The 25,827-nt window shown below is 44.0% G+C and overlaps 1 protein-coding gene and 1 pseudogene across 2 annotated transcripts in view; both read right to left on the reverse strand.

Annotated features, from left to right (window-relative positions):
• Positions 1 to 24,915, reverse strand: part of LOC309350864 (V-type proton ATPase subunit S1-like) — a gene marked incomplete at its 3' end in the record, with an annotated part of 44,432 nt that extends 19,517 nt beyond the window's left edge. Inside the window, exons 1-6 of the mRNA XM_081878164.1 lie at positions 24,481 to 24,915; positions 12,139 to 12,268; positions 11,959 to 12,027; positions 9,428 to 9,621; positions 3,308 to 3,348; positions 2,285 to 2,370 (exon numbers count right to left, since the gene is read on the reverse strand). Of these exons, the coding sequence (XP_081734290.1) occupies positions 2,285 to 2,370; positions 3,308 to 3,348; positions 9,428 to 9,621; positions 11,959 to 12,027; positions 12,139 to 12,268; positions 24,481 to 24,593 (633 nt within the window). The 5' untranslated portion in view covers positions 24,594 to 24,915. The remainder of the gene's footprint in view (positions 1 to 2,284; positions 2,371 to 3,307; positions 3,349 to 9,427; positions 9,622 to 11,958; positions 12,028 to 12,138; positions 12,269 to 24,480) is intronic.
• LOC309351637 (intracellular hyaluronan-binding protein 4 pseudogene) lies at positions 124 to 1,950 on the reverse strand (annotated as a pseudogene). Its single transcript has 2 exons — positions 1,930 to 1,950; positions 124 to 958 (listed from the first exon to the last, which is right to left on the reverse strand). The product of its transcript is annotated as an intracellular hyaluronan-binding protein 4 pseudogene (transcript).
• Positions 24,916 to 25,827: the final 912 nt, after the last annotated feature.

The raw sequence follows: 25,827 nt of genomic DNA on the forward strand, positions 1-25,827 counted from the left end.
AGGGGAAATAAAATATGTACATCAGTAATGGATTATGAATGAAGGTTCTGGTTTCCGTCCATTGCAGTATCACTTAAATTAAGGACCAACCTTTTTTTTTTTTTTTTTTTTTTTTTGACACCATCACCTTGAACCTTTATTTGAAAGCCCTCACGTACGATACCATAAGCCTTCACAAAGCTAATCCCCAAACAGTGGTGCTCAACCTTGCCTCCTAGCCCACAGGATAGGTCTAGGCGCTTAACACAATAGAAGTGCAAAATTCACACACATAAGTCATCTCTCTCTGTAGGCTTGGATGATATTCTTCCACAGCAACATAGAGCTGTTATCGTCACAGCTACTTTTGAGGCGCCATTATTCAGTTCTTTCAAGCTAAAGCAGGGAAATCCTCGGGGTCATCGGGGTTTGGAGCGGTGACGTGCATCATCACTTCCGGCCGGTGCCCTCCTCCTGAGTCCTCAACTCTCCGGACACGGCCGCAACCTCCCCGGGCTCCTCTAGCTCCACGCCCCGGACGAGGCAGGTTCCCAAAATTAATGTCCAGCTGAGAAGTGATGTCGTTTGCTGCTTTCCGGAAAAAGTGAGCATCGTCCTCAAAATCCTCCTTCAGCACATCATCTCTATATTTTGACTTGTGAATCACCACTGCTTTAGAAGGAACAGTGGTTTCAGGCTTCCGGATGTTGAATTCAGGCTTTGGTCGACTTTGCTCCTGAAGATTTTTCCACTCATCCAGCGTCATCTCTTGAACTACTTCTTCCACAGGCTCTCCTTCAGCAACTTTGGTTGGAGATTCTCCTTCAGGTGCTCCTGGGTTCTCTTCTGTTTCTGCGGTCTCTTCCATAGGAGCAGTCTGTTCCAGCTCACTCACATCATCCTTAACTGCTCCCCAGTTGCGAGGTCCACTTCCACCCCTTTTGTCTTCTGCTCGGACTCCTGTTTTGTCGCTCCCACTCTAGGACCAACCTTTTTTGAGAGATTTCTGCTAAGAGACTACTAGGTCTCTGGAACCAGATACAGTGGTACCTCAGGTTAAGTACTTAATTCGTTCCGGAGGTCCATTCTTAACCTGAAACTGTTCTTAACCTGAAGCACCACTTTAGCTAATGGGGCCTCCTGCTGCTGCTGTGCTGCCGGAGCACGATTTCTGTTCTCATCCTGAAGCAAAGTTCATAATCTGAGGTACTATTTCTGGGTTAGCAGAGTCTGTAACCTGAAGCGTATGTAACCTGAAGCATATGTAAGCCGAGGTACCACTGTACTGTGTTTTACTTTGGATTATCCATTGCAGGTTTTGAAGTTCACCAACCTGATGGACTCCAAAGTTTTATTGGACTCCAAATCCCATCATCCTTGACCCCTGGCCATGTTGGCTAGGGCTGATAGGAGTTGTAATCCAACATTTGGAGGGCACTGGGTTGGGGAATGCTGCTGTAGACAAATTGTTAATTCACTCTGAGTCTGTATCCTTATGTAGAAAAACAAAACAGCACCATCTATGTACAAAATGGAGGTACCAGCAGGCTTCGGGAAACCTTCAGGTTTGCAGAAGGACAAGTGAAAAACAGGGGGTGAGAGAAAGTTGCTAAATCCATGAATTCTGCATATTATAATGAGCACAGGAAGCTCTGCAGGATCAGGGCCCAGCTCAAGGCTGAGGGATCTTTGGTCCTCCAAGTGTTGTTGAACTTCACCTCTCATCATCATCAATGGTAAAGAAGGATGGGAGGATATCCACCAGGGAGCCCAGCCTTGGCCTAACCAATTAACTTCATAAAATGTCGCATTACAATACGGCGATGAGTGAATGGTTGTCTCCACAATATTTAAATGTACGAGCGGCTCCTGTTTCCACACAGCTGTGTGCGCACATTAGAAGCCATCTGTTTTTCTGTCTGAGAGCACTCCAGGGGCCAATAACCCTACCAGTGTAAAAACATAACCCATCTTATTTCATTTTTCTTACCAAATCTTGTGTCTTGTTTGAAGTTATGATGTGGGGACTGTCCCTTCACCCAAAACATAACAGTTGCCTAATCCTTATGGCAGAACATTAGTGCTATATTTAAAGTGTTCATCGTTGTTAGTAACATTCATATTCTAAGTTTCTTGCTAGAAGCCCAGGTTGCTTTGACTTTAAGCACAGAGTCTCACCCCATTTGCTGAGCAAAATAATATACAGCGAACACAACACTTGTGAAATGGGGAAAATCAAACACTATATCTGCTATCTTTCCACATGACAAACATTTGAGGACTCTAGGCTCTGGAAAGTACTCACCTTTGAAGGTCGCCTTGCTGTATAAATGGCCACAGACTCAATTCCTTGTTGCTGCAAAGACTTAGTATACTCTCCAATTATTTTGTCTGTAGACATAAAATTTATTATAACTGCTTAACAATGTCATTAAGTTCACCCAAAATTTCTACAATATCTTGGAAGGCAACAATTCTCAGGTAGTAAAGAAGTGTCCGTGCTCATTTATATTGAAATATTAACCGTTAAACAATGTACTTGACAAATCACAAAAGCAAAGTAAGACATCTAAGTTTCCCCAATCAAAACAATGTTTCAGAAAAGGTCCAGAGAGTTAGTGACTATTGAAAGTTATTAAAAAGTAAGTTGAAGTGAGGGAAAGATTAGATGAAGTAGGCAGACCACCAGCACTGCCCAAATACTATTCAGGCAGCTCAATTTTTTGCTAAGATATGAATCTGGTTGACATGTGAACTGGGGTGATAACACATGAAGTGGTTAAAAAATTCCTTTACAATAAGAGGAGATCTGTATTCCTCCATATCTTGTCCTCCATATGTTGTTGGTCTACAACATCTGAAATCACTGACCATTGACCATGAATTTGGGGAAACTGTAATGTTTCATGCCTTGAGCTTTATGATGGAGATATTGATGTACTAATTAATTAAATAAAAGTACAATTGCTTATTATTGAACTCAACTGGCATGTGACCCCAAGAAGAACTTAGTAGATTTTTATAAGAACCATGGTGTCTGAGGACACATCATAGCTGTCAACCTTTCCCTTTTCCTGCATGGAATCCTATTCGGAATAAGGGAATTTCCCTGTAAAAAAGGGAAACATTGACAGCTATGGGACACATATCCACACAGTAGGTGCGGATCACAGTGGATCCACTGCAACTAGATCTCTGTTCACTTTGTACACGTTATTCCTTCTCTAGCAAGGGAATATGCATGAAAGCCTCTTTTCCCCCTGAATGCTGATCTTTCATGCTTAATTGTTAATAACAACCTGGATCACTTGTGGATTGTTTCACTTACCATTTTCCAGGAGCTCCTTTCGAGTGGATAGGTCATTCGTCCTACATGGGAAACATAGAAAGAAAGAAAATGAAAATGTTGGAAGGGGAAGAATACTGACATGGCCTACTACTTGCAGTTGAAACAACAATACTACTATGATTTGAATGAAAATGAAAACACAGGAAATAAAAAAGAACAGCACAGAAATATAACAACTGGACAACTTACCGGTAGCTCTGGGGATTTAAAAAAATAATAATTAAGGATTTTAGCTTTGTTAGACAGGGCATGTTCCAAACTTGAAGCATCCATGGGACTCAGTAAGGGAACAGTATTCCAGAAAGAGGGGTGGGCTGCAAAATCAGGTCACATATAGAATGCAAGGATAACTCCAGGGCTGGAAATCTAATATTCAATCAGCGGTTTAATTTAATTCCGAAAGATGCCAGTTGTCTTGGGTAGAGATTGCAAAATGGAGAATACAAAATGGGAATTGGACAGTGGCGAGAGATAAAGGGTTAATGACCCCCGCCCCCCAACATCACGGTCCCAAGGCTATTTAGTGAGGGGAGGGGATTATCCAGATTGGGACCACGGCATTGGGAAGAGCGGCTAACCTTTTCCCTCATGCCACATTGTGACATAGAAGAGCTATGAAAGGTATGCCCCTCAACTGTTGCACTTTGACACCCTGGAATTAGAGGAGCCATCCTGGCTTCTGATTGGATCCTGGGATGTCTTGTTTTGTCTCCTGTTAAAGCACAGCTCTCCAAGATGCCTATTTTGGGGTCTGGGGCGTGCTCTCACACAAGTCACCTGGCTCCCACGAGAACTCAGCCCCGAAATGTGAGCAATTGGGGGAGGTGCGTTCTCAAAAAATCACAACTTACACAGGAGCACAGCCCCCCCAAAAGCGCACCCCGATTTTCCTTTGTTTTATGTTGGAGGGTATGGAAAGGGATAACAAAATATGGCAATTTTGGCAACATATGGCTTCCCTTTTTCTCCCCCCCCCCCCTTATCTCAATAAAGCCTGTGGAGAGGATATGTACATTGATAACTCTTATGGATAACATATTGTAGAAAGAGTTGCACAACCCATAAATTATATAAACTGGATGTAAACGTTTATACCAGATTTCTTGTTTTTGATGAAATGGTTGCCTTGCAATTTTTGTTTTATTGTTTAAAAATTTAATAAAATTTTCCATGGGGAAAAACAATGAATGTGTTGTATTTAGGCTGGCCCCTTAAAACTTAGATTTGTTATTAACAATGATTGCCTTCCTAAGAGATCTAATGTTTTCAGGGTAATTTGCTGTTGAGTAAGGAAAAGCTGATTAAAAAACAAATCCAACGATGGGTAAACTGACAAAAGAACAAGCTGGTATTGGATAAGACAGATAATCAGATCCTTGTCAGACTCAATAATTTATGCCTTCATTGAATGACTTTACGTAATGTGACTATTGACAACACCTATAGGACAGCCTATAATGAGAGATCATGTTTGAAGAGCAAGACAGGGAGGCAAAAATGTCTATATTAGATTAACAAGTCCATTCAGGGTAGTCCAACAGAGCCATTCAATGCAATCTAGGTATACTGCATAATACGTAATTTTAGTTTATCTAGTCCAAGAAAAATAGGGGCCATGATGTCGCCCTTGAACAGATAGGTGCAGGGGCGTAGAAAGGGGGTGCGATAGGTGCAGCCCACCCTGGGTTTCACCACTGACGGGGGTGACAAAATGGCGGGCAGCATTCACTGTGGGGCCTGCAGCACTCCCAAGCCATATGTCTCCGGTGCCCGCGGGCCCTATGTCAGGAGTGCGGGCAGGAACCAGGCCCTGTGACCAGTAGGGCTTCGCAGGACAGGGGCTTTCCTACGTTTGTTCTCAAGAGACAAGGCGCGGCCACACAGGTGAGGCCGATTGGTAAATCACAGCACCTGGCTGCAAGAGCCGGGAAGGGATATAAGGTCAGCATTTCCCTTTGGCTCTTTGCCACAGCAACATGCTTCCTGCCTTGGGCTTCTTGACTCCTGGTTTCCTGATCCTCGGACCTTTGGCTTCTTGATTCCCAGCTCTCTGACCTTTGGCTTCCTGACTCCTGGCTTCCGGACTCCCGTTCCTGTCCATCTTGCCCCCGGTACAGACGTCCTCCGCCAGGGCTTTGACCGCCTGTAAACTGGACCGTGACACTCTGCGCTGTCTGCCCACTGCCTCTTACCCCCAGATGTAGGACAGCTGAGGCCCCATGGCACGCCCTGTCCCTATGGGCACCACCCCCCCGTCCCATCCCATCCCTATGGGTGCTGTGTGCCCCATACGTCCCTATGGGCGCTGCCCATCCTGTCCCTCCCTGTGGGAGGGAGCCAGTGTGGTGTAGTGGTTAAGAGCAGTAGTCTCGTAATCTGGTGAACTGGGTTTGCATCTCCGCTCCTCCACCTGCAGCTGCTGGGTGACCTTGGGCTAGTCACACTTCTCTGAAGTCTCTCAGCCCCACTCACCTCAGAGTGTTTGTTGTGGGGGAGGAAGGGAAAGGAGAATGTTAGCCACTTTGAGACTCCTTTGGGTAGTGATAAAGCGGGATATCAAATCCAAACTTCTTCTTCTATGGGCATCCTTATGGGCAGTTCACCCCGCCCCTATGGGCGGTTCGCCTTGCCCCTGGGCATGCCGCCCCAGGTGCCTAAGAGGCTTCCTCCACCGCTGGGTAGGTGTCCTGTTGATTAGTAACCTCAAGGCTCCTGCTGTTCTCCTGTCTTATAGTTCTTTACATTTAAACCATATTTGGACTTTAGATCGAGAACTGCACTTCCCGATAACTCTTGCAATGGAAATGCTGTCCTCTGTAAAGGGGAGACTGGCGCTGACATGCCTCCCCACATGCCACCGAAACTACATGAGCTGTTCCGAAAGGGACAATGCAACTATCCCCAAGCATACCTCCCAAACTAGCCAGGTCTAGCCAAGCTGCTTGGGGGAGCAAAACTGCCAAACTTTAGCCAAGTTGACCTCATGCTAAAGATGCATTAAATTGCCACTTGGTTCTCTCAAGTTGTGCCGCCTTTTCTTGGAGCCAGAGGTGAGGATCCTGTGCTGTGCGCTCACAGGATGTTGTTGAATTCCAGCACGCATGTTAGATATACATGTGTCTCTGGAGGAAACCGGCTGTATGGTATCTGCGTGTCGTGTGCATTGGGACATGGTAGAGGGCAGTACCTGTGGAATTGCTTGCATAGGTGAGGTTTTTAAGCGATTGCTTTGCACTGCAAGGTGGTGCATTTGGATAAAAATCACAAGAAACACTCTCAAACCATTCAGAGTTGTGTATATGCGAGCATACATGCATGTGTGTGTGAATTCTCAGGGGTCATTCCAAAAAGCCTATAAGAAAATGTGAGACATGAAATTGTCTTCTGAATATGATGCTACATGATAAGGCAATAATTTTACCCGCCGGTTGGAGTGCTTTCATTTTTCTGTGGTTGTCCCAGAGGATAAAATATTCAGAAATATTCAGGTTCACCATATTACTATGAAGGTGAAAAATCGCTCTGTGCTGACTTTTAACATACAACAAATGATGGTGTAAGTCAGGTAAACAGAACCTTAGGAGGTTACGGATAATGAAAGAGACACAGCACATCTAAAACATTTTTATTATATCAATATCTTTTTTTCTGTTTACTCAGACGATACTGGATTTCGCAGAATTGCTCAGGGTTCCTTTTTTTAAAAAATCCATTTATCATTTGCAAATGTGCCACCTATTTTATTTTTGCGGGTTTCTTGGTGTCAGGCAATAGGAGTCAAGATGAATGACTCGCCTCCCAGCTTTATTCAAATGATGCACTTGGAAAATTTAATAATATGGAATGTGTTTGGCTGTTGTTTTTCCTAACATTGTTCCTCAGTGGTATGGGTTCTTCCCCTTAGGGAAAGGCCCATAGATCAATCATAGCACATAAATTTTGCATGTGCAAGGACTCAGGTTCAATATCCGTGATCTCTAGGAAGCTTGGAAAGATGATTCTCAAAGGTCATGTCTACACCATAACACAGACTGGAGGAGCCTGTGACTCTCAGGAACTTGTTGGATTATAGTTCCCAAAATCCTTGATCAACTTTCTTCAACTTGTAGTCCAGATGTTTTGGACTACACCTCTAAACAGCCCCTGGCAGCATGGCCAGTGGTCAAGAATGATGGGAGTTGTCTGGCTCAGAGGTCATGCTGGCTGATGGGAGTTGGAAGTTGGAATCCAACCTCACCAGAAGGGCTACAGGTTCTCCACCCCAGGATATAGAAACCAGAGTGCCTTAACATTAATTAAAGAAGTGATAACATAACGTGCGGCAGTCTTGGACTTTTGGAACATCATAGGAGGCAGTATCTGGTGGTCAAAACCTTTCATCATCATCATATAAACTATTACTATTAGTAGTAGTAGTAGTAGTACCCTGCCCATCTGGCTGGGTTGCCACAGACGCTCTGGGCAGCTTCCAACAAAAGAGTAAAAATACATTAAAACATCAATCATTAAAAACTTCCCTAAACAGGGCTGCCTTCAGATGTCTTCTAAATGACAGATAGTTGTTAATTTCTTTGACATCTGATGGGAGGGCGTTCCACAGGGCAAGCACCACTATCAAGAAGGTCCTCTGCCTGGTTCCCTGTAACTTCGCTTCTTGCAGTGAGGGAACCGCAGAAGGCCCTTGGCACTGGACCTTAAGTGTTTGGGTTGAACGATGGGGGTGGAGACACTCCTTCAGGTATACTGGGCTTTTAGACGTCTTCTAAAGGTTGTATAGTTACTCATCTCCTTGGCATCTGATGGGAGGGTGTTCCACAGGGTGGGTGTCACTACCAAGAAGACTCTCTGCCCAGTTCCCTGTCTTTCTTCTTCTTCTTTGGCGATCACTCGTCGCCAAGTAAGATTGTCTTCCATGAACATGATCTTAACAGTGATTCCATAAGTGACTGTGGAGGCCAATTCTGGATCCACACGTCCTTCCACAGTGGAGGTGTAGGTTTCTGGGTGGGAGTTGATCATGGTGAGGGTTTGCCAAGTGTGCCTTCCTCTTAGCTCATTTCTCCCTTTCATTCTGAGTTTGAGTGTCTTCGAAGCCCATGACACCTTTGGTAAAGGCTGTTCTCCAATTGGAGTGCTCACTTCTGGTTCCCTGTAGCTTCTCTTCTCTCCGTGAGGGAACCACCAGAAGATCCTCGGAGCTGGATCTCAGCATCCGGGCTGAACAATAGGGGGTGGAGATGCTGTATCTATGAGCTGTATCCAATGCTATTCCTACACAGAAAACGCCTATAAATGTGACTAACTTAGTTTCATTCATTTCAGTGAGTCTGCTACATGTATGATTCTTACATAAGGCCTGCGTAAAAAGCCACAAGAGATTTCTGGACGAAGGGGGATGTGGGGATGGCGGATGCAGCATGGGGGCACACCCCCACCTGAGCATAAGACATGCCACAGCATGTCTAGCCGCCATGCCCAGTCTCTGACCTTTGCCTCCCTCGCAGAAAGCTTTGCTTAATGTTCCACTTGGCTGGAGCATGACGAGTGAAGAAGAAGAAGAAGAACCAGAAGAGTTTGGATTTGATATCCTGCTTTATCACTACCTGAAGGAGTCTCAAAGCAGCTCACATTCTTCTTTCCCTCCCACCCCCACAACAAACACTCTGTGAGGTGAGTGGGGCTGAGAGACTTCAGAGAAGTGTGACTGGCCCAAGGTCACCCAGCAGCTGCATGTGGAGGAGCGGGGAAGCGAACCCGGTTGACCAGATTATGAGTCTACCGCTCTTAACCACTACACCACACTGGCGAAAGCAGCTGTTATCAAGTATCAAGGGAACATTTGGGGGAAGCACCTGGTTTGACATGTAAATCGCTAACACTGGAAATGTGCCTTGCTGGAAATTTGTTAAGTTCAGAGTGGTTTCACTACTGTTTCCAACTGTTGATTTCTGCTAATAAAAAGAGGCTCTGCAAAGCTAGCCAGCAGCTTGCTTGCTTGGTTGCTCCTGCACAGCTCACATGCATTCAACTCCTGCGTCGTCCATCCTTATTTCTACAGATGGCATACAAATTTAATAAATAATAATAATAGCCTCATACCTGCTGGTCAGTGGTAGCTTTATCACAAACACATTGGGTTTGGATCCATTAACCATCAGCTGGGATGTTTCTTTGCCGTCTACATTTACCAAGGCCCAGTTCAGCGTTTCTTGGAAGTACCCTGAAAGGTGACTCACGGCCTGGCAGTCCACAGCTGGCAAGACTAAAGAAGATGATGAAGTTCTCAGAAGTTCCTGTAGTAAGCACAAAGCACAGTTAATTATGAATTGGATGATTAAAGCAGGAATGATTGCTTTCTTTTTCTTTTTTACTCTGATAGGCTTGATTACAGTCTTTTAGAGCCTCCATTATGCAAAATAAACTCTGTTATCCTCAACAAGAATTTGACATGCAATTTCATTATATAAACAACCCGATAATCATCATCATCATCAAGCTGAACAAAAAAAAAATATGTTCAAGTGTTCACAATTTTCTGAATGTTTTTATTGGCAGGGGGGTTAATTAATCTCTGTGTGTACATGTGAAAATTGGCTGCTTTGCAAGCAGTTTATAGGTTGATGAAAAAGTCAACCTTGTGTTTAAAATATTGTGTGTGTGTGTGTGTGTGTGTGTGTGTGAACTACGAATGGTCCTGTCCTATGATGTGGCATACTAGCAGTTTTAAGGAAGCCTCACAAAGCCACTTCCGAGCTGGAGAGGAGGTGGCGTTGTGGGCTCCACACCCTCCCCACGTGTGCGGGGGCTGAATAACAGCCCCCGCGAGACTGGGGGAATCCTCGGACACGTCATCTCCCTGGCCAGCCAATCGGCCTGGGCAATTTAGGGCTGGCGTGGCCGAGGATTTCCCTCTCTTCTTCGTTCCAGCTGCTCCGGTTTCCCACCCTGCCCGCCCTTAAGTTTGGCTCTCTGACATTGCAATGGACTTCGGTTGGTCGCCGTCAAGGGGCCTGGTAGGAATTTTTTCCACTTGGCAAATTGGCACCAGCCATTTGGTTTTTCACCTACCTCATAGCAAATCGTCACAACTTCCTTGGCATTGGTAAGGGTATTGTTATGCAGATGGGGGGGAGGAAGCGCCATCACCTTCCCCCAAATTGAAGGGTAGTCCGGTAAAGGATTCCGGGGGGCGTTGCCCTGTCCGAAGCCTGTGGAGGTGTGGGCCTAAGGCTTGCCCCCGAGTGGTGACCCCGGGGGAGTTCCTAGTTGATGTACATCAGCAGGACTCCCCCTGCTGGTGGTTAACCCTTCAAGCAATCAGGCTGAAGACAGTTAGTCGATAGGACCAATACCTAAGCCAATACCGCTCAATTCCTGCAATCAATAAAGTTGTGGCCTTTTTTTGCCCATTAACCTTAAATGCTGTGTCTTGTGTCTTTATTTTCCAAGGGGGGAGGCGGGTACTCGCCACGCAATTCTCTCACAATGATTATTACAGTCATCAGGCAGTGAAGTGACCTGCGTTTCAGGTGATAACACAGATCTCCACATCTCTCTGGCCCAGGTCTTATTTTACTGTATTTAAAGCCTCATGCTTCAGGATGCAATTGTATCCCCAAAATTGCATGCACTTGTAAAATGCATGGACTACTTTTTCCATATTTACAAGGAACACAAAACCTCTGAGACATTTATCGCAGGTGATCTTCTTACAGATCTTATCCAGCCTCAATCGCTGGATAGCTCAGTTGATAGGGCATAGGACTCTTAATCTCAGGGCAATGGGTTCAATCCCCATGTTGGGTGAAAGGTTCTTGCATTGTGGTCCTGTTTAACTCTACAATCCTATGATTCTACAACAGCAAAGTCCTTTCCTTTCTAATCTGCGACGCACTGTACAACTGATGGCCAGGAGCGGATCCATACATCCCTATGAAATCTGGCCATGGCTTGGGGTTCCCCATTCCTGATTATAAGTATTTTAGTTACAGTACATGTTCATTTTCCAAAACACAGACTCATTAGTACTCTTTGTTAAAAGGAGATCAAAGAGCCATCTGTTTCCTCTCAGGTAATGGCTATGTGAGCATCATCAAATCAATGGATAATTAGCATCACTACATTCCTTAAAGCATTTAGATTGCTTATCATCCAGGTTTGTTTGTTTTTTAACATATGCCCTATTGCTGGAATGAGAATTCTTCTACCAATCATTCATTTAACTCCAGTGGAAACGTAGGTATTCAACTCAGAGTAAATTCATTCATTTCAATGGGTCTACCGTGAGTAAAATTAAGTTGAATACAACCTTTAGTTATCACCTATAATTTAGTTCACAAAATATTACCCTGAACCTGACAGAATCTCTTTAACTGAACCACCCCTCAGAAGCTGAGGAACTCCCACACTGCCAAAGATCCACACACAGTAGAAACAGCAAGTCTTGGGTAACTTCAAACACTTTCCTGAAAATTGCAGGTGCTTAAGTTTATTTTACGACTATTGCTTTCTCAAGCTGGAAAGAGCTTTCAGCCTGTTACCAGAATTGCAATGTCTCTGTCATTCCTTTCAGGTGTTGTTATGTTTTTTGAAAACTGCTGGGAGACGGCATATGAGATAGTTATGCTTGCCTGAACATTGCGAAACGGTGTCTCATTTCCAGAGGAGCTGGCGTAACGTGTGAAGTCATCCACACTAAGCTGAAAAACAAAAACAAAAAGATAGCATAGGTCGCTAGGGGGGACATCTCGGCTCATTAGACACAAGCTGCACTCCTCGGCTATGAGACAAGACAAATTGCTGACACCTACCGCATCTTGAAGAAACAAGGCGACATTTCTGGGGTCTGGAGAAGCCAGAGCTTGCTTCAGCAATGCATGCAGCTCCTGCTTTGAGATAACGTGCCCTTCATGTAAAGTGGTTGCCAAGTCTTGGAAGGATCTGAAAGAAATTAATTTTTCAAAGGGCTGTTTACTTTTATTTTAACGGGATCGAAAATTTCGCACAGCAGCTTGTCCGTGTCTGTGATGTTTGTGAAGTGCGTGTGTATGCATTCCTTTTCGTAAAAGAGAGAGAGTTGCAGATGCTTGCATGTTGATAAATTAGAAAATGGCTTTCTTACCGCTGCCCCTTCCGCTTCTCTACTGAATTCTACACAATAAAAATATTATTTACAACATTTTAGAGATGATGTTTATCACTATGAGCTATAAAGACTTAAAAATTGAGACCGGTGCCAAGGGTCCCAGTCACAAAATGGCCACTGTGAGGTGTGTGGCCTAGTACACAATGTCTGTCACAGGGATAGAGGATTGCACAAAATGAGAGAGTCATTGGTGCTTGCCACAGCTCCACTACCATGGGAAGTCAGTACTAGGTCCTGCGGGTCTTCACAATCACAAAATACTGAAGCTGTTGTCACCTATTAACAACAGGGAACATTTCCTGGTACCAAAGAAAATATACAAGATGGCCAACCATCTTGGACTACTGCAATGCGCTCTACATGGGGCTACCTTTGAAGGTGACCCAGAAACTACAATTAATCTAGAATGCGGCAGCTAGACTGGTGACTGGGAGTGGCCGACACCAGTCCTGAAAGACCTACATTGGCTCCCAGTACGTTTCCGAGCACAATTCAAAGTGTTGGTGCTGATCTTTAAAGCCCTAAACAGCCTCGGTCCAGTATACCTGAAGGAGCGTCTCCACCCCCATCGTTCAGCCCGGACACTGAGGTCCAGCTCCAAGGGCCTTCTGGCGGTTCCCTCCCTGCGAGAAGTAAGGTTACAGGGAACCAGGCAGAGGGCCTTCTCGGTGGTGGTGCCTGTCCTGAGGAGCGCCCTCCCATCAGATGTCAAGGCAATAAACGACTATCTGACTTTTAGAAGACATCTGAAGGCAGCCCTGTTTCGGGAAGTTTTTTATGTTTGATATTTTATCGTGTTTTTAATATTCTGTTGGGAGCCACTCAGGGAAACCCAGCCAGATGGGTGGGGTATAAATAATAAATTATTATTATTATATTCAATAATAATAATGATGATGATGATGATGATGTAGTATGCCTACAGCCACAGATCTCAGGGCGGTTCACAATGTTGGTGCTTTCCAGATAGAGCATCAACTGAATGCAGAAAACCACCTACCATGTTAAATTTCCCACAATTCTCAGGAGCACCCAACATAACCCAGATGGGCGGGATAAAAATAAATTATTATTATTATTATTATTATTATTACTACTTCCACACACAATAATATTATTATTATTATTCTCCTGCACACACAGAGAGCACACACATGCACTCACCATACACAGAGGCTGCAGACACACATACATTTCCCTATTTCTCATTACTTATGCACAACCATACAATCCATGTCTCCTTCTCTGCTCAGGTATGTCTTTCCCTCTCTCACACACATCGTGCAACTTTAAAGTAGGCTAGTTTTGTGGCAGGATCCATGAAAACAAACGCATAAGCTGAGCATATTTATATATTTGAAAAACTGATATTAAAAAAAAAAACATGAATGCATATAATGTTGTAAATCTTCTTTTGATTCTGTTGGTGAAATGATTTCCAGCCATTTAATGTGAGGGTGCAAGAGGAGTTATGTAACACAATGTGAAGCTCTTTTCTCATGAGCTGCTTCCATAAGCATTTTAAAACATGTTCCATTTACTGTCTGCAAATTCATTTGTGTTTTGAAGGGGACATTAAATAGGCACATACATAGCCCATGAGATTAGAAATTACTTCAGAGCTATGTCTAGAACTTGCAGACAAAGAAACATCTACTATCACAGTGTTCAGAGCAGAAGATATAAATAAACCTGTAAAATCTCACCAGCGAAAGCCATCAGAATTCTGAATTGTTTGCTCTCTGTTCTTAACGGAAGAAACTGTTGAACATTATGCAACTGGTATTGCAAAGCACATTTTGCTTAATCAATGTACAAACCATATATTAGCTTTATTTGCATAAGGATGACCCCCCCAGTGCACAGGAGAGTAAGGAGAAAATACACCAGGGCTTTGCTAGCAGAGAGCTATTGTGCGTTCTTCCTGATCCGTCATTTCGAGGATGAAGGAAAACATTCCTTCATTGCACTCTTGAGCAGCTTCAGATAGTTAAGTGACTGGTTACAGAGGAAAATGCAAGGAATCTCTATGATGATGGTGATTTATTAAATTTGTATACCGCCCTATACCCAAAGGTGTCAGGGCAGTTGACAGGATAAAATCAGAATATGAAACCACAAAATGCATAATCTAAACAACAACGAAAAACAACCCAATAAAACACACACAAACACACACACACATTTTAAAAGGGCATAGGATGTCAAACAAACAAAGGTCTGGTTAAAAAGGAACATTTTTCCCTGGTGCCTGGTGAACTTCGCTGGGGAGACCATTCCACAGAAGGGGAGCCATTGAAGAAAAGGTCCGTTCTTGTGTTGCCACCCTCTGGATAAGATGCTTGTAGACCCCAGCCAGCAGGTGGTGGCAAGAGCTGATGGGAATTGTAGTCCAAAGCATGTGGACGATACCAGGTTGACAAAGGCTAGGTTAATCTCTTGATCTCTGAAGCAAATCTGAGACTGAAGCAAGCTGATTTTTAAAATTAGGCTTTGTATAAAATGAAAGCCCAGAGAGCAATAACAACATATAACAAAACAAAACAAAATCCCTATAACAGGTGCTCCTGTGGCTGCACCATTATTTCTGTGTATTAGAAATGTAAGTTTGGTTAATATATTCTTGTTTTAACTCAGTCCCAAAAGAAGTTGGTGGCTGACATTCAGTTGTCCCATCATCCTTAAATGTGGTGAATGGGAACAGTTTAGCCATGAACTGATTTCTCTTCATTAACCTTCTGATCAAACTACCAAATGATGTTAATTTTTCAGCTAGTACAATCTGCCAAGCCCTGCTGATCTCACCATTTACTAAGCAGCCAGATGCTGACTTTGGGTTCTTAAACTATTGCATGGTGCCAGTGGAGGCTCCACCCCCAACTAAAATAGCAGCTTTGGGGTGTGTTTGCACACAATTTTTTTGGGGGGGGGAGCTGCAACAGGGGCGAAAGAGTCAAACTTTCTCTCTCAACCCATTACAGTTATAACACAGTCTGGTCTCCTCTGCATATAGAAGCATGGCACACACAAAGTGAAACATGGACCACTTATAAATGCCATCTCCAACTCCTTGAAAGATTCCAACAACAGTGTCTCCAAAAAAAAAAAATTCCACATCACTTAGGAAGACAGGCAAACAAATGCCAGTGTACTGGAAGAAGCAAAGATCACCAGTGTCAAAGCAATGATTCTTCAACATCAACTTCGTTGGACTGGTTATGTTGCGCGGTTGCCTGCTTATTGTCTTCCAAAGCAACTACTTTATTCCGAACTTAAAAATGGAAAGCGTAATGCTGGTGGTCAACAAAAGAGGTTTAAAGACTCTCTCAAGGGAAATCTAAAAAAATGTAGTATAAACACCAACAATCTAAAAAAATGTAGTATAAACACCAACAACTGGGAATCACTGGCCTGCGAGTGCTGTAATTAGAGAACAGCCTTTACCAAAGGTGTCGTGGGCTTTGAAGACGCTCAAACTGAGGACAAAAGGGAGAAATGTGCTAAGAGGAAGGCACGTTTGGCAAACCCTCACGGTGATCAGATCGCGCCCGGAAACCAATGTCCCCACTGTGGAAGGATGTGTGGATCCAGAATTGGGCTCCACATTCACTTATAGACTCACTGTTAAAACCGTGTTCATGGAAGACAATCTTACGTGGCTACGAGTAGTCACCGAAGAAGAAGAAGAAGAAGAAGAAGAAGAAGAAGAAGAAGAAACAACATACAGAAGCATGGCACCCACAAAGTCCTCTTCCTGTTATTCACAGACACCACTGAATGTCAGTACACTTGGGCTCTTTTTGGAAATAATCCTATTTACAATCTATTCAGCTTTCACATCTGTGCTTGCTCACATAAAGCCTTTGGATTTTAATAGTTTGCTGTTTTCCGGGGCTAGAGGAAGAAGGAGCCATGGCCTTCACTCAAAAATGGACTGTATGATAGACTTCCTTCAATATATCATGTCAACGCAGTTCTGTTGTAGGTCGCCCTTTGGCTCTTTGGTGGAAATGGTCACATCTAGGAAACTGACACAGTACTTTAAAGAAAAAAGAAAGAAGAATTGATTCTCCATGCATTGTTCCTGGAAGAATTCAGCACATGAGTGGTCAAAGAGAGAAGAGGGAGAAGACTAGGAAGAGGAGGTGTTGGAAGCTGAAGGGGTAACGGGGTTTAGTGAGCTGGGAGAGCCTGTGGCAGAAAGAAGTCCGGAATCAGAGGCAGAAGCTGAAGCAGGTGAGTGGAAGGAGGGAGGTTAAGAAGCAGAGAGGAGTCAGGCTGGTGAAGAGTCACGGGTGTCTCCCACACCCCACTGTGACAAGCTCCCCTACTTGCCTGACTCCCAGAACCAGAAGAGGCATGAAATGCAAGGAGCAAAGACAGGCATGCAGGTGCACTCTCCAACTGCTTGGAAAGAGAGGAGGAGACATAGATGGCTGTGGAGAGGCAGGGACCTTTAATCTTGGCAACTGATTTCATGGCGTAGGGCCTACAGGGCATGAGGTGCTGTGCTCCTTAAGGCCTGACACTCAGCCAAGTCTGTGGTGATCATTTTTCGCTAATAAAGAGTCAGCGCTAGTTTTGAACTGGGTGGTTTACTGGCAAGCTTGCTCTGTGACATCCTATCTAATTCACACTTTCTCCAAAAAGAAAGCAAATAAAATGCATCATATTGAGGGGAAATGCTTGGAAAAAATCTGCAGATATAGGGAAATTGTTTAATGGGAGAAATGTACATGAAAATGTGTGGTTTCTTTTTAAAAAATAAAATAAAATAAACAGATGCAAAAATGTGGCAAACAGCACTGAAGAATGAACAAATGAAAAAAAAAACTGAGGCAAACTGAAATTAGTTCACCCATCCCTACTCCTAAATGTGTATAAGATTTCAGGTTGAAGGAGCTAATTATATGTGGTTACATGGGATTATGTTTATCTGCATGTCCTACAAATATATAATTTAGAATAATATAATTATATTTTACAGGTTCTGTAAGTGGCTTTATAAATCTGATAAGCTCTCTAAATCGATGTAAGTTCTTCCTTTAATTTAATTAGTAGAATCTCTGAGGGCTCATTGGTGTTTTGAGCATTTTTGGCTTTGTTAAATTATCTACGTGGTTCACATCAGAGCAGAGAAATAAATAAACACCACCTAAAATGATTCTGTAGAGAACAAACACCCATCTATTTTGTTTTAAATAATGTGTGAAAATAGCACAAGTTTGTGTGAAATAAATACTCACAGATGGATTTTTCCAAGGGTTTTTTATTTAATTAAAAAAATCTGCTATTAATTTAAAAATAATATGTGAAACATGAATCAGAATTAATTAGATGTAACAAAAATAATAAATGACATTACATTCGAAGGGATATGAGCACAGAAAACTTTTGGAAAGCTAGGATTCATTGTTAAAATGCAGCTCATTTTACTTCTCATGGGTTCATGGCCTATTTAGAATCCTTCTCTTAGAACAATTGGTTTTCTTTCAGAACTGTTTTGCATTTTCGAGACGAATGGTGGAACCAATCTTCACCAACCTCCCCCCCCCCCATGTTGTTATTTCCAGGTCAACCTTTCTCATCTTGGTGCCCTCTAGATTTTGGGTGGTGCAGGTGATCTCCCCCACAGGGTGCCCAGCCAAGAAGATACAAAATTGAGAAGATCCATAATTGAGAAGATCCATATTGCGGGCGCCAAGTTTTTGTCTTGCATGGCTCCATATTATGAAAGATTACTAAAGTCCACCCCTGACAGATGCTGTGGACTACAACGCCCATGAGCCACTGCCAGCATGGGCATACGATGGTGAGGCTATTGATAGCATAGCTTCACTGGCTGGGGTTGATGGGAGTTGTAGGCAGAGACACATTGAAAGCACCAGGATGAGGAAAGCTGATCTATGTGGTTGCAGACCTGCTTTAGTTGAGAGAAAAGGAGAAGGAATACTATTCTTGGCATCTAGAAAACAGCTGAAAGGTAAGAACCATCACTATCCCACTCTGCAACAGTCCATAGTCACTTCGGGCCAAACAATTTGCCAACCAAACATGTAGAGCTTGCAAGTCCACAAGTTATCTATCAGCCCAAACAGTGGCAGATTTGTTGAGTTTTGATCATTTTTGGTATGGTTTTCAACCAGGAGGAGGCCAACAAACAAGAAGACTCCTCTCCTGCTCGGTCTCATGTAAACAGATGCCCCAATTAAAACAATTTCAGGATCTGCATTCAGCTGCTAGAAAGATGCTCTGGTTGCCGACGGCGGCAGTTGGAGCTACATAATTAAAACCAGCGGCTGCTTTAGTGGAATTTCAAACAGGTACCGAAGCATCTCGCTGAGTGATATGACTGTGACAGCCCAATTCACTTCTAGCCGAGGGAATTTTATTTGGAGTGGCAACCCAACAATGGTCTGATATGAAATGTCATCTTCAAATTTAGCACGTCTGATTCCTCAAAGAAAAATCTCTTGCCCATAAAGTCAGATAGCTCACTTTGTTTGTATTCACCAGATCATTCCATATGCCAAATAAAATAGCCCACATCTCTCTTTTAAGCAGGAAGGGGGAAATATTGGTCAGAGTGGCACTGTCAAATCAGGGGAAATCATTTACGAGCTTCTTTCACTCCCAATCTGGGCACAAAAGCAGGCTGTCACTATACAAACTGTCAAAGGTTTCCTCTGATTGAATGCTACGGATATTTCAAAAGAACAGGCATGTGGCCTTCCTTACAATTGCTCCTACCTACTCTTTGGCTGAGGGACGCGGGTGGTGCTGTGGGTTAAACCACAGAGCCTAGGACTTGCCGATCAGAAGGTTGGCAGTTCGAATCCCTGTGACGGGGTGAGCTCCCGTTGCTCGGTCCCTGCTCCTGCCAACCTAGCAGTTTGAAAGCACATCAAAGTGTAAGTAGATAAATAGGTACCGCTCCGGCGGGAAGGTAAACGGCGTTTCTGTGCGCTGCTCTGGGTCAACAGAAGCAGCTTAGTCATGCTGGCCACATGACCCGGAAGCTGTACGCCGGCTCCCTCGGCCAATAAAGCGAGATGAGCGCCGCAACCCCAGAGTCGGTCACGACTGGACCTAATGGTCAGGGGTCTCTTTACCTTTACTCTGTGGCTAGCAAACAGCGGTGGAGGAAGCTGCCTTGGGCGGCACACCCAGGGGTGGCGCAAGCCACCCATAGGGCTGGGGGTGTCAGGAGTGCGTGCAGAAGCCAGGCCCTGTGACGGGTAGGGCTTCGCAGGACAGGGGCTTTCCTACGTTTGTTCTCAAGAGACAAGGCGCGGCTACACAGGTGAGGCCGATTGGTAACTCACAGCACCTGGCTGCAAGAGCCGGGAAGGGATATAAGGTCAGCATTTCCCTTTGGCTCTTTGCCACAGCAACACGCTTCCTGCCTTGCTACGTTTGGCTTCTTGATCCTCAAACCCTTTGCTTCTTGACTTCCGGCTCTCGGACCCTTGGCTTCCTGGCTTCCAGACTCCTGTTCCTGCTCCTACTCCACTGTCTTGCCCCCAATCCCGATGTCCTCCGCCAGGACTTTGACTGCCCGTAAACTGGACCATGACAGGGGGAGAGGCAGCGGGCGGACCGCTTGGGCAGTGTGGTGCCTGCACACGCCCAAGCCTCCACATCTATTCCAGGAGAGACACGTGGCTTGGGCATGCTGCAGGCCCCGCAATGAGCGCCACCCATCATTTTGTCACCCCCCTCAGTGGTGACACCCGTGGTGGGCCACACCCACCTCACCCCCCCTTCCTCCGCCCCTGCTAGCAAACTAGCATTTTTTAAAAAATAAACAAACTGACCTTTTCTAGGTTGAACAAGAAGTGGTAGTGAGCATTTCTTAGAGCTGCTATCTAACTGGGGCGGGGGGAGCTTAGTCAATGGACCGTATGAGTTTTAGCTGCTTAATGATTTGATTGAATTTGCACACATTTGCCTCTGGAGAAGTGTGTGTTGCTGTTTTAGATGGCAGACCAGGTATGTTTCACCATGCAATATTTTTTTTTAAAAAAGGCATTCCTTCTTCCCCCTCTTTTCAGGTGGTGCATGCTCTCTGCTGGTTTTGTTTTTTTAAAAAAATATATTTATTAAGATTTTTTATAGAAGAACAAACATACATAAGAAAAGAATACATCACATCAGAGAAAAAAAATAGAAAAGAAAACCAATAAAAACATAAATAAGACAATGAAAAAACAAAATAAAAGAATCCGCTTTTTAACTTGCTATCTTTGTAACCTTCTTTTCTGACTTCCTCACATCTCCCTTTTCTGTGTTCCCCTTTACACAATCAAATTCAGCAGTTCCTTGCCCTCTTTCAGATCTTATTTAATATTATACATTTCGTTTTCCCTTTCCTTTTAATTCGATTTATCACATATTCTTTATAGCTTAATCCCTTATATCATTTGTTCAGCTTCGACATAATAATATTACTCTGGTCTTACCCATTTTTTCCCTTAAAACATTTTTGCATATTTCTTTTTACTATATCACTGATGCCATGTTATCTCCACATCCAACATCATTTTAACATTCAAACATTTTACAATGTTTTTGGAGGTAATCTTTGAACTTCTTCCAGTCCTCTTCCACCGACTCTTCTCCCAGGTCTCGGATTCTGCCAGTCATTTCTGCCAATTCCATATAGTCTATCACTTGCATCTACCATTCTTCCAAGGTGGGTAGATCTTCTGTCTTCCAATGCTTTGCGATAAGTATTCTTGCTGCAGTTGTTACATACATAAAGAGTGTTCTGTCTTTCTTTGGCACCGATTGGCCAACAATGCCCAAAAGGAAGGCCTCTGGTTTCTTAGGGAAGGTATATTTGAATACCTTTTTTAGTTCATTATATATCATTTCCCAGAAAGCCTTAAACCTTGGGCATGTCCACCAGAGGTGAAAGAATGTTCCCTCAGTTTCTTTACATTTCCAGCATTTGTTGTCAGGCTTGCAAGCTTGACTGGTTTTGTAAGGAACTTGCAAAAAAGTAATTAAGGGTGCAACTCTGTGGTCCCTCAGGAGCCATGACATGTTGTGGATCTCTGTGGCCATGGTAGTAGAGGGAGAATCCCTCTGCCCAGGTAGCATGAAAAGGACTTGCAGCTATTGCCACTCTGCTGTTACTGCACCAACAGCAAGGGTGTGTAAGTGTGCTCTGAGGGAGGGGTTAGTGTGGCTTATTTAATTTCCCTGCCACATTCCCCAAACAGCTGGGGAGCTGGCATAACGATATCCCCTTCCATTGGAAGCATTGGAAGGGATTTTTTAAAGAAACAAACTGTGATGGAAGGAGAAGAGAGGAAAGATACATGAATCTGGCAGGTCTTCAACTACTGATTTTCCCTTGCTTGACCCAACAAGATTTCTCTGCCCCAATCTGCTCCCTGACCAACTAGGGAACCAGATTTAGGACTGACTGGCCTTTCAAACAGAGCAGCGATGAGGAACATGTGGCTCTCCAGATGTTTCATGCGGGCCAGGGATAATGAGAGCTGGAGTCCGAAAGAATCTGGAGGACCACAGGCCACTTCTGAATAATATCTTCAAATAGAAATAGGACATATGGACATCCTCTGTCCAGACCTGCATTATGGGCACATCGAAACTATGCACAAAATGGTTGTGCAACCCACAATCACAGTTCAAACCACAGCAGTCATTTCCTATCTCAGCAGAGCTTCTTGACACCTTAATAGAGAAGATACTTCAAGGACAACCACACCCTTCTTCACCCTCCCCCTTCCTGTTGTCAAACGTCTCCTAGGTCAGGCTGTTGGATTCTTGAAATTCAAAGTTCACGGATTCCTGATTGCATCACACTACAAACCGGCTTTAATATGGAATTGGGGAGAAAGAAACTGCACAAAGCAAGTTTCTGGCTGTTCTTCAGGGAGAAGCCTGGCTTTATTACCTGCATGAACTGAAGTTTTCTAATTCTAGGTCATCTTATTTCTACAGAGAAGAGCTCCTGTTTCACCTGTTTGTGGTGACAACAGGTGCAGCCATTATCAGATAAGGATAAAGAGCGAAGGGGACTTGAAAGCATTTTCATTTTTAATAACCAGTGTTATTTCAGAATACGTTATTGTTTTTCCCAACTGATTATTTGCTTTCAAAATTACAGAACTTAGTTTTTTTTTTAAAAAAATGAAAAAACGCACTTAGCCTATCTCTCTCTCTCTCTCTCTCTCTCTCTCACACACACACACACACACACACACACACACACACACAAAGCAAGCTCTGGGCTGGTTCAATCAGGTAGCAAAGTAGGCCATTTTCCAGGGCCCCCAAACCAGCAGAGGGCACATTGCCCTAAACAGTTGTTAATATTTCCATTTTGCAGAAAAATATCTAAGAAGATGTATTCTGGTTAACAGTCAAACGTGCCACAGAAGGCAAGTCAATACAGCTTAATAAAATTATGTTGCCATGCCCTCTGTGTTCCATGTTTAGGGGGTCCCATGGAAGGTGCCAGACCCAAGCCCCTCACCCCACAAATCCTGAGATTAGCTTTCCTTGATTAGCTTTCTTCCAGAAAACGTATCCTCCTGCGAGCACACACTGTGCTTGAGGTCTCCACAGAGGAGAAGCATCTTTCTTCAGAGGCAGAAAGAAGAAGCGATACACCCCTTTCCTTATGGCATTTTGTCCTCATCTAGTTATTTCTTAGGGGCCTTGGAGCTCTGGCAGGCATCCAGAACCCCTCTTGCCCACACTGAAAGGGACTGTCCCTTTCATTTCAGAACTGCAAGGATGGAGAACCTCCTGGGAATCACATGTTCAGTTCTTCCAGTTCCGATGCATTTTTCTGTTGAAAATATGGGGTCCAAGGCAACATATACATATAGTGGTACCTCGGGTTATAGACGCTTCAGGTTACAGACTCTGCTAACCCAGAAATAGTACCTCGGGTTAAGAACTTTACTTCAGGATAAGAACAGAAATTGTGTGGTGGCAGCGGGAGGCCCCATTAGCTAAAGTGCTACCTCAGGTTAAGAACAGTTTCAGGTTAAGAACGGCCCTCCGGAACTAATTAAGTTCTTAACCCGAGGTACCACTGTATATCTACCCAACCTGATGCCTTACCAGTGCATATAGTGACTGAATAGTAGTGCCAAATTAAAATCAACACACACACACACACACACACACACACAAACATCATAATGGAGGTGGGGGCGGGACAGCCATCTGGCCAAAACAGATACTAAATTATCAGGGCTCAAGAATCAAACATGCCATAATAGAAATGTCTTAGAACAAGGCCATAAGGCACAAGGGGGACAAACAGATTCCCCCTCAGCATAGCCTTAGAGACTGCATGCCATTGCAGAGCCCCTCTCCTTTGACATGAAACAGTGCTAAGGATCTGAATGGTCAAGGTAGGCAGAAGCCCCGAGGAAGGGATTTAAGACCTTCAAATATCCTGGCCTTAAAACAGTTGAGGCTAGGGGTAAGGAACCTATGGTCCTCTACATCAGGGGTCAGCAACCTTTTTCAGCAGGGGGCCGGTCCACTGTCCCTCAGACCTTGTGGGGGGCTGGACTATTTTTTTTTGGGGGGGGATGAACTAATACCTATGCCCCACAGAAAACCCAGAGATGCATTTTATATAAAAGCACACATTCTACTCAAAAACACCAGGCAGGCCCCACAAATAACCCTGAGATGAATTTTAAATAAAAGGACACATTCTACTCATGTAAAAACACGCTGATTCCTGGACCATCCATGGGTCAGATTGAGAAGGCGAATGGGCTGCATCCGGCCCCCAGGCCTTAGGTTGCCTACCCCTGCTCTACATGATGCTAGTCCCCAACTCCTACCACCTGTGACCATTGGGCATGCCAGCTGAGGTTGCTGCGGGGTTGGAATCCAGCAACATCTAGAGGACCACAATTTCTCACCTCTTAGTTTTAGGCCTTTTTTAAAGGTAAGGAGCAGCGTTCTAAAATGGACTGTACTGAGGCTAATCAGAAAGTCTCACCTGTGTGTCGACCAGAGCAGCATTGGTACATGATCCAAGGACAAAACTCCTTTGCAAAGCACGCTGGAGAAGCAGATGAGTTGTATCCACAAAACAGCGCTGCATCTTGCCATGATGCCGGCAGGGTTTGTGTGTGGCTTGCCGCTCGAACAGGAAACTATAGCCAGTCAGAGAAGGTGGAGAAGGAAGTAAGAGAGATTTTGACACGGCTGGGTACTGAAGCTTCTGGCTTCCAGCAGGACTGTTTTGAGCCAACAAAGGTAGAATTGTTTTATGATAACAAGAGAAAGCAAACCAGGTCTAACATGGGTGTGAACTTTCAGATCACTTTGACGTCAAGGGAAAGCGTTAGTCTATCTGGCTTCACATACATTTTTTGGAGGCAGCAGTTACTAGTTTGCTTTGAGTTAGTAGGCTCATGCTTACCTCGTCTGAATTTCCCACAGCTATAACTTAAGCAGAGTTTGCTGGGAGCCACTGGCAAGGCTGGATTAACGACTGAGAAAAATAAGCACGTGCTTAGGGCCATCAAGGGAAAGGGGGACACCACAGAAATTCTCCATTGCTGGATTTTTAACATTCACAGTCACAAATCGCTCAGCTGAGCAATTGTTTTCTTACTTGAAGTACACCCCCGACCCAACATTTATCCGAAAATAGGGACGCCCTATTCCATACCCTCCAACATTTCTCCGATGAAAACGGGGACGTCCTTTTTGGTTCCAGAAATTAAACTCAACTCATTTCTAGTTTATTCCTGTATCTTTCACTTTTGTTCTCCTCCACACATCCTCCAAAAGCTCATATCACACATTTTAGATGTTGGCAAGTTGAAACTACGGCATATATTTGTACACCAACACCCTTCCTTGTGGGTGGCAATGAAAAGACAATAATGCAAGCTTTTATCAGCTGAAGACATAGAACTGATTTAAGTAACCTATTGTTTGTGAAGGAGGGTGAAGCCAGTTCTTATCTCATGTCTGTATGGGTACCAGAACATCCATAAAGGCAACCTTTATGGATAACCTTAATTATCCATAACCTTAATGGTAACCTTAATTTTGTCTGCTACTGTTTGGGTCACCATCCGGGAGTCCTATCTAATAAAGCTCTTCCTATGTCCCACAATAGCCTATGTACAACAATACAGTTCAACAGCAGCAGTTTTCCAAAATTCTGTGCCTCAGGATAATCCCCCTTTCCCTTGTAGTTTGTAGTTACAGGACAAAGACAACATACCAAATTCATTTCATATATTCGCAATTTTTGCCCAAGTGCCTTTTATTTCCTCTCCTAAATCCTGTTTTTTCTCTTTAAATTTGTAGTGCAAAACCACTCATTGGT

Source organism: Podarcis erhardii (assembly GCF_964252035.2).
Source record: "Podarcis erhardii genome assembly, chromosome: 10".
Lineage (NCBI taxonomy): Eukaryota > Metazoa > Chordata > Lepidosauria > Squamata > Lacertidae > Podarcis > Podarcis erhardii.